Genomic DNA, 8,993 nt, shown 5'->3' with positions numbered 1-8,993 from the left:
GATCGGCACCCCAGGAACCCCCCGGAGAAACCGGGATCAGCGCCCCAAAAACCCCCTGGAGAAACCGGGATCAGCGCCCCGGGAACCCCCTGGAGAAACCGGGATCAGCGCCCCAAAACCCCCTGGAGAAACCGGGATCAGTGCCACAAAACCCCCCCCGAGGAACCGGGATCAGCGCCCCAGGAACCCCCTGGAGAAACTGGGATCAGCGCCCCGGGAACCCCCCAAGGAACCGGGATCAGTGCCCCAAAAATCCCCCCGAGGAACTGGGAACGGCGCCCCAAAAACCCCCTGGAGAAACCGGGATCAGCGCCCCGGGAACCCCCCGAGGAACTGGGATCGGTGCCGCAAAACCCGCCCCGAGGAACCGGGATCAGGGCCCCAAAAATGCCCGGAGAAACCGGGATCAGCGCCCCGGGAACCCCCTGGAGAAACCGGGATCGGCGCCCCAAAACCCCCTGGAGAAACCGGGATCAGCGCCCCAGGAACCCCCTGGAGAAACCGGGATCAGCACCCCAAAAATCCTGGCAAAATCCCCCGGAGCAGGGAGGGATCAGAGCCACAAAATCCTGGGAAATCCCCCAGAGCAGCCGGGGATCAGCGCCCCAAAAATCCCGGGAAAATTCCCTGGAGAAACCAGGATCAGAGACCCAAAAATTCCGGGAAAATTCCCTGGAGAAACCAAGATCAGTGCCCCAAAAACTCCCCAGAGAAACCAGGATCAGCGCGCCAAAAATCCCAGGGAAATCCCCCGGAGAAACCGGGATCAGCGCCCCAAAAGTCCCGGAAAAATCCCCCAGAGAAACAGGGATCAGCGCCCCAAAAACCTCCCGGAGAAACCGGGATCAACGCCCCAAAAATCCCGGGAAAATGCCGGGAAAATGCCGGGAAAATGCCGGGAAAATCCCGGGAGCGGCGTGGGGCCGGCCCAGCTTCCCTCGGGAACGAAATCCCGCTTTTTATCCTTTCTCAGGGCTTTTTATCCTTTTGGAGGTGTTTTTAGAGCTCTTTTTGGCCTTTTTAAAGTTTTTTTGGCTTTTGGGAGCTCTTTTTGATCTTTCTGGAGGTTTTTTTTTTCCCTTTTTGGAGCTTTTTTTTTTGTTTTTTTAGAGGGCTTTTTTGACCTTCTTGGAGCTCTTTTTTCCTTTCTGGAGGTTTTTTGTCTTGTTTTGAGCTTTTTTCCTTCTTTTTGGAGCTCTTTTCCCACTTTTCGAAGCTCTTTTCCACCTTTCAGAGCTCTTTTCCCACTTTTTGGAGCTCTTTTTGGAGCTCTTTTCCCCCTTTTTGGAGCTCTTTTCCCACCTTCTGGAGCTCTTTTCCCACTTTCAGAGCTCTTTTCCCCCTTTTTGGAGCTTTTTTTCCCCTTTTTGGAGCTCTTTTCCCCCTTTTCAGAGAATTTTTCCCCCTTTTTGGAGCTCTTTTCCCCCTTTCAGAGCTCTTTTCCACCTTTTTGGAGCTCTTTTCCCCCTTTTTGGAGCTCTTTTTCTCCTTTCAGAGCTCTTTTCCCCGTTTTTGGAGCTCTTTTTCTCCTTTTTTGAGCTCTTTTCCCCCTTTCAGAGCTCTTTTCCCTCTTTTTGGAGCTCTTTTCCCCCTTTCAGAGCCCTTTCCCACCTTTTTGGAGCTCTTTTTCCCCTTTTTGGAGCTCTTTTCCTCCTTTCAGAGCTCTTTTCCCTCTTTTTGGAGCTCTTTTCCCCCTTTCAGAGCTCTTTTCCCCATTTTTGGAGCTCTTTTCCCCCTTTTTTGAGCTCTTTTTCCCCTTTTTGGAGCTCTTTTTCCCCTTTTTGGAGCTCTTTTTTTCCTTTTTGGAGCTCTCTTCCCCCTTTTTGGAGGTGGGAACGAGCAGCTGGGAACTTCCCCAGCAGCTTCTCCCAGACCCTGACCCTCCTGCAGCTCCTGCTGCCACATCCCATTAATTATTTCCTCTAATTAAACCCTTCCTGAGCCCCTTTATCCCAGAAAAGCCTTGGAAAAAGCTTTTCCCAGCACAGGGATAAAAGCTGGGAGTTGCTCCAAATACCAAATATCAGGGGGGAAAACGTCGGTTTTTAGGGGAAATCGGGAATCAGGGCAAGGTTTTGGAGCGGGGACGTTTCCAGCAGCGGATTTCCCAGGGAAGCTGAGGCTGGGAAGGTCCAAGGCCGGGCCGGAGCGCCCTGGGGCAGCGGGAGCTGTCCCTGCCCGAGGGCTGGCACCGCTGCCAAGGCCCCTCCGGCTGGATTCACCCCGGAACGACAGCGCTGAATTCCACAGAAATCGGGAGTGTGGCGAGTTTTACACCTTTTCCATAGGAATGACAGCGCTGAATTCCACAGAAATCGGGAGTGTGGCGACTTTCACACCTTTTCCACAGGAATGACAGCGCTGAATTCCACAGAAATCGGGAATGTGGCGACTTTCACACCTTTTCCACAGGAATGACAGCGCTGAATTCCACAGAAATCGGGAATGTGATGAGTTTTAGACCTTTTCCACAGGAATGACAGCGCTAAATTCCACAGAAATCGGGAGTGTGACGAGTTTCACACCTTTTCCACAGGACTCACAGCGCCAAATTCTCCCAAAATCGGGAATGTGACGACTTTTACACCTTTTCCACAGGACTCACAGCGCTAAATTCTCCCAAAATTGGGAATGTGACGAGTTTTACACCTTTTCCACAGGAATGACAGCGCTAAATTCTCCCAAAATTGGGAATGTGACGATTTTTACACCTTCTCCACAGGACTCACAGCACTAAATTCCCCCAAAAATCAGGAATGTGGCAATTTTTAGACCTTCTCCACAGGAATGACAACACTAAATTCTCCCAAAATCACGAATGTGACGACTTTCAGACCTTTTCCACAGGACTCACAGCACTAAATTCCCCCAAAAATCGGGAATGTGGCAATTTTGAGACCTTTTCCACAGGAATGACAGCGCTAAATTCCCCCAAAAATCAGGAATGTGATGACTTTTACACCTTCTCCACAGGAATGACAACACCAAATTCCCCCAAAAATCTGGAATGTGGTGACTTTTACACCTTTTCCACAGGAATGACAGCGCTAAATTCCACAGAAATCGGGAATGTGACGACTTTTACACCTTTTCCACAGGAACGACAGCACCAAATTCCACAAAAATTGGGAATGTGACAACTTTTACACCTTATCCATAGGAATGACAGCACCAAATTCTCCCAAAATCACAAATGTGACGATTTTCAGACCTTTTCCACAGGACTCACAGCACTAAATTCCCCCCAAAATCTGGAATGTGACGACTTTCACACCTTTTTCACAGGACTCGCAGCACCAAATTCCCCAAAAATCTGGAATGTGGCAATTTTGAGACTTTTTCCACAGGACTGACAACACTAAATTCTCCCAAAATCACAAATGTGACGACTTTCAGACCTTTTCCACAGGACTCAAAGCACTACATTCCACAAAAATCAGGAATGTGACGACTTTCAGACCTTCTCCATAGGAATGACAACACTAAACCTCCAAAAATCAGGAATGTGATGATTTTTACACCTTCTCCACAGGAATGACAGCACCAAATTCCCCAAAAATCGGGAATGTGGCAATTTTGAGACCTTTTCCATAGGAATGACAACACCAAATTCTCCCAAAATCACGAATGTGATGACTTTTACACCTTTTCCACGGGACTCACAGCACTAAATTCTCCCAAAATCACGAATGTGACGACTTTCAGATCTTTTCCACAGGACTCACAGCACCAAATTCCCCAAAAATCAGGAAGGTGACAATTTTTAGACCTTCTCCACAGGAATGACAGCACTAAACCTCCAAAAATCGGGAATGTGGCAATTTTTACACCTTTTCCATAGGAATGACAACACTAAATTCTCCCAAAAACACGAATGTGACGACTTTCAGACCTTTTCCACAGGACTGACAACACTAAATTCCCCCAAAAATCTGGAATGTGACAAATTTGAGACCTTTTCCACAGGAATGACAACACCAAATTCTCCCAAAATCGGGAATGTGACAACTTTTACACCTTATCCATAGGAATGACAGCGCCAAATTCTCCCAAAATCACAAATGTGATGACTTTTACACCTTCTCCACAGGACTCACAGCACTAAATTCCCCCAAAAATCAGGAAGGTGACAATTTTTAGACCTTCTCCACAGGAATGACAGCACTAAACCTCAAAAAATCTGGAATGTAGCGATTTTTACACCTTTCCCACAGGACTCACAGCAGTAAATTCTCCCAAAATCAGGAATGTGACGACTTTTACACCTTTCCCACAGGACTGACAACACTAAATTCCACAAAAATCAGGAATGTGACAACTTTCAGATCTTTTCCACAGGACTGACAACACCAAATTCCCCAAAATCAGGAAAGTGACAATTTTGAGACCTTTTCCACAGGAATGACAGTGCTAAATTCTCCCAAAATCACGAATGTGACGATCTTTACACCTTTTCCATAGGAATGACGGCACCAAATTCCACAAAAATCAGGAATGTGACAATTTTTAGACCTTCTCCACAGGACTCACAGCACTAAACCTCCAAAAATCGGGAATGTGGCGATTTTTACACCTTTCCCACAGGACTCACAGCACTAAATTCCCAAAAATCAGCAATGTGACAATTTTCAGACCTTTTCCACAGGAATGACAACACTAAACCTCCAAAAATCAGCAATGTGACGATTTTTACACCTTTTCCACAGGAACGACACCACCAAATCCCCCCCAAAAACCAGCAATGTGACGACTTTCAGACCTTTCCAAGACGCAGAGCAGCACCCTGGAGGAAGTCCAAGCTCCTCAGGCTCTACTCAGTCCCCACTCCTGGTGCAGAACTCCCAGCTCAGCTGGAAAACGCTCTCCCCACAAACCCACCCCACAAACCCACCCCCAGCTCCTCCCTCTTTCCCCGACAAAGAACCTGTGGAAAAGGAACGGGAGGAGGAGGAGGAGGAGGAGGAGGAGGATGAAGAGCCGCGCGTGACGTTCAGGGTCTCACCTCCTGCTGCTTCTCCTCGTTGGGATACGTGTCCACGAACACTCCCAGCCCCAGGAAGTTGTCCTTGCTCCCAAACACAGGTCCTGGCAGGGAAAAGGAAAGCTGGGAGGAGGTCGGGAAGCTCGGGCAAGGAGTTTGTCCCTCGTTATGAGGGGATGTGTTATTGTCATCTACTGCTGGCCCCACGGAGATGTTCCATGAGTCCAGGTGTCCCCAAGCCCTGTCCAAGGTGTCCCAGGTGTCCCCAAGCCCAGTCCCAGGTGTCTCCAAGCCCTGTCCCAGGTGTCCCAAAGCCCTGTCCCAGGTGTCCCCCAAGCCCAGTCCAAGGAGTCCCAGGTGTCCCCAAGCCCTGTCCCAGGTGTCCCAGCTGTCCCCAAGCCCAGTCCCAGGTGTCTCCAAGCCCTGTCCCCAAGCCCAGTCCCAGCTGTCCCCAAGCCCAGTCCCAGGCGTCCCCAAGCCCTGTCCAAGGTGTCCCAGCTGTCCCCCAAGCCCTGTCCAAGGTGCCCAAGGTGTCCCCAAGCCCTGTCCCAGGTGTCCCCAAGCCCTGTCCCAGGTGTCCCCCAAGCCCAGTCCAAGGTGTGCCAGGTGTCCCCAAGCCCTGTCCCAGGTGTCCCCAAGCCCTGTCCCAGGTGTGCCAGGTGTCCCCAAGCCCAGTCCCAGGTGTGCCAGGTGTCCCCAAGCCCTGTCCCAGGTGTCCCAGGTGTCTCCAAGCCCTGTCCCAGGTGTCCCAGGTGTCCCCAAGCCCTGTCCCAGGTGTCCCAGGTGTCCCCAAGCCCAGTCCCAGGTGTCCCCAAGCCCTGTCCCAGGTGTGCCAGGTGTACCCAGGCCCAGTCCCAGGTGTCCCCAAGCCCTGTCCCAGGTGTGCCAGGTGTACCCAGGCCCAGTCCCAGGTGTGCCAGGTGTCCCCAAGCCCTGTCCCAGGTGTCCCAGGTGTCCCCCAAACCCTGTCCAAGGTATCCCAGGTGTCCTCAAGCCCAGTCCAAGGTGTCCCAGGTGTCCCCAAGCCCTGTCCCAGGTGTCCCAGGTGTCCCCAAGCCCAGTCCCTGGTGTGCCAGCTGTCCCAAAGCCCTGTCCAAGGTGTCCCAGGTGTCCCCAAGCCCTGTCCCAGGTGTGCCAGGTGTCCCCCAAGCCCAGTCCAAGGTGTCCCAGGTGTCCCCAAGCCCTGTCCCAGGTGTGCCAGGTGTCCCCCAAGCCCAGTCCAAGGTGTCCCAGGTGTCCCCAAGCCCAGTCCAAGGTGTCCCAAAGCCCTGTCCCAGGTGTCCCAGGTGTCCCCAAGCCCTGTCCCAGGTGTCCCCAAGCCCTGTCCCAGGTGTCCCCAAGCCCTGTCCCAGGTGTCCCCAAGCCCTGTCCCAGGTGTCCAAGGTGTCCCCCAAGCCCTGTCCCAGCTGTCCCCCAAGCCCAGTCCAAGGTGCCCAAGGTGTCCCCAAGCCCTGTCCAAGGTGTCCCAGCTGTCCCCCAAGCCCAGTCCAAGGTGTCCCCAAGCCCTGTCCCAGGTGTCCCAAAGCCCAGTCCAAGGTGTCCCCAAGCCCTGTCCCCAGTGTCTCAGGTGTCCCCAAGCCCTGTCCCCAGTGTCCCCAAGCCCTGTCCCCAGTGTCCCCAGACCCTCTCCCAGTTGCCCCCAGTGTCCCCAAGCCCTGTCCCCGGTGTCTCAGGTGTTCTCAAGCCCTGTCCCCGGTGTCCCCGGTGTCTCCAAGCCCTGTCCCCGGTGTCCCCAAGCCCTGTCCCCGGTGTCCCCAGTGTCCCCAAGCCCTGTCCCCAGTGTCCCCAGGCCCTCTCCCAGTTGCCCCCAGTGTCCCCAGACCCTCTCCCAGTTGCCCCCGGTGTCCCCAAGCCCTGTCCCCAGTGTCCCCGGTGTCCCCAAGCCCTGTCCCCAGTGTCCCCAAGCCCTGTCCCCGGTGTCCCCGGTGTCCCCAAGCCCTCTTCCCGAGGCAGGGACGCCCTTTACCCGGCTGCATCCTGTCCTTGGTGTACCAGATGGCGAAACCGTCCCCGTTCAGGTTCTTCTTGCCTTGCCCGTGGATTTTGAAGTGCACCTGCATCTCCCAATCCCGCAGGTAACAGGGCTGGGAGAGGGGAGGAAAGGTGGGAAAGGAGGAAAGGAGGAAACTCCCTCCCTGCTCCCCTCACCTCCCTTCGCCGTCCTGATCCTGAACCCAGGAGAATTAATCCCAAAAAAATTATCATTTTGGGGATTAATTATCCGTGGATATAGACCCGTTCTTGTGGATCCCAAAAACGTAATAATTAATCCCAAAAAAGCTTCGTTAATCCCAAGGAATTGGTTGTCACCCAAGGGTTGGACACCGAGGGAGCGACTCCAACGAAAGCAACGCTCACACCGGGGAAAGCAAAACTTTAGGAAAAGCAAAACTTTTGGGCAAAACTCAATCCCTTCTCCTGATTGATCACTGCAATTATTGCTCAGCTGCCAATTAATTCCCGGCGCTGAGGGAGTCACAGCGGGTTTGTGGGAAGCAGAATTCCCAAAGGAAGAAGGGTCCCTCTGCGTTTTAGGGCAACCAGAGTTGAGAGCAGGATTGTTTCCCACAGCAATGGATTCCGAAATCCACAGATTTCATGGAACCAGGGAATTCTTTGGGGTTGGAAGACATCATCCAGCTCAGGCTCCCCAAATTGCCAAGGGAAAACGGGGAGCTGAAGCGCTGAAAGCTCCCCATGGTTCCCCCACCCAGCGGTGTGTACCCCATCGGGTCTCCTCCAGCCTCCCCCCTTCTCCTGGTGCCTTTCCTGACCCCAATCCCCTCCTGCCCCAATCCCAACCCTCCCTTCTCCCATTCCAGCGACCCCCTGATCCCAAACTTCTGCTCCAAATCCTGACCCCCTTCTCCAGCTCCCCAAAAACCCATCCTGATGCCATCCCATGGATCCCATCCCATCATTCCCATTGATCCTATCCCATCCCATTGATCCCACTGTGTCCTCCCCGTTCCCAGTTCCCTCTTGTCCCGATCCTGACCCTGTCCTCCAGCTCATCCCATCCCATCCCATCGTTACCCTTGATCTCAGCCCTTGTTCCCATTGATCCCATCCCACCGATCCCACTGTTCCCACTCCGATGCCCACCTCAATCCTGGCCTTTTCCCATCCTAATCCCAGAGCCTCTCCCTCAGCCATCCTGTCCTCCTCCTTATCCCAAAATCCTCCCAATCCCGACCCTCTCCTGCCCTGATCCCCATCCTGACCTTCTCCTGATCTTCCCTCTCTCCTAACCCTAACCCTAGCCCTGCCCCAGCCCCAGCCCCAGTCCCAGTCCTGATCCTGATCATCCCATCCCATCTTCTCCCCGGTCCCTGCCTGTCCCGATCCCAATCCTGTCCCCTCCTTCATTCCCCTGTCCCGGTCCCCTCCTGTCACAAACCCAATCCTGCTCCCTCTTTCCTTCCCCTGCCCTGTCCTGGTCCTTGTCCCCTCCTGTCCCGATCCCGACCCTGTCCCCTCTTTCATTCCCGTGTCCCGGTCCCCTCCTGTCCCGATCCCGACCCTGTCCTCTCTTTCATTCCCGTGTCCCGGTCCCCTCGTATCCCGATCCCGACCCCGTCCCGGTCCCCTCCCGTCCCGATCCCGACCCCGTCCCGGTCCCCTCCCGTCCCGATCCCGCCGCTGTCCCCCGGTGTCCCCGGTGCCCCCCGCTCACCACTCGGTTCCACACGGCTCCCTGCTTGCTCTGCACGTCGGGGGTGAGGCGGATGAACTGGGTCATGACCATGGCGTTGCCCAGCAGGTCCCACAGCCCCGAGCTGGCCGAGCCCACACCTGCGGCCCACACGCACCGTCGGCACCGGGCACCGGCACCGGGCACAGGGCACCGTCCGCCAGCGCCGCCCGCCCGCCCCGCTCACCCTGGTACGGTTTGGACAGCGAGTGCTCGCGTTTGAGGTGCTCCTCGGTCTGCTCGGCCCCCGCCCCGCCGAGCGCCAGCGCCACGGCCAGCAGCGCCAGCCCGGCCCGCCACCGGCCCGCCGCCGCCATC

At 54.7% G+C, this 8,993-nt stretch overlaps 2 protein-coding genes across 2 annotated transcripts in view; one reads left to right on the top strand and one right to left on the bottom strand.

Annotated features, from left to right (window-relative positions):
- Positions 1-4,747, top strand: part of C28H2orf42 (chromosome 28 C2orf42 homolog) — an 11,071-nt gene extending 6,324 nt beyond the window's left edge. The window contains exon 5 of the mRNA XM_040087583.2: positions 4,707-4,747. Coding sequence (XP_039943517.1) covers positions 4,707-4,747 — 41 coding nt within the window. The remainder of the gene's footprint in view (positions 1-4,706) is intronic.
- Positions 4,748-4,990: 243 nt separating this feature from the next.
- LMAN2L (lectin, mannose binding 2 like) lies at positions 4,991-8,993 on the bottom strand. The gene is made up of 4 exons (XM_040087923.2): positions 8,863-8,993; positions 8,658-8,776; positions 6,948-7,065; positions 4,991-5,085 (listed from the first exon to the last, which is right to left on the bottom strand). Exons 1-4 carry the CDS (start codon positions 8,990-8,992, stop codon positions 4,991-4,993), a joined length of 462 nt encoding a protein of 153 aa, XP_039943857.1. The 5' UTR covers position 8,993.

The sequence above is a fragment of the Hirundo rustica genome, chromosome 28 (genome assembly GCF_015227805.2).
Source record: "Hirundo rustica isolate bHirRus1 chromosome 28, bHirRus1.pri.v3, whole genome shotgun sequence".
In the NCBI taxonomy this organism is placed as follows: domain Eukaryota; kingdom Metazoa; phylum Chordata; class Aves; order Passeriformes; family Hirundinidae; genus Hirundo; species Hirundo rustica.
Note: the sequence above shows the minus strand (reverse complement) of the source record. Positions and strands in the feature narration are given on the sequence as shown.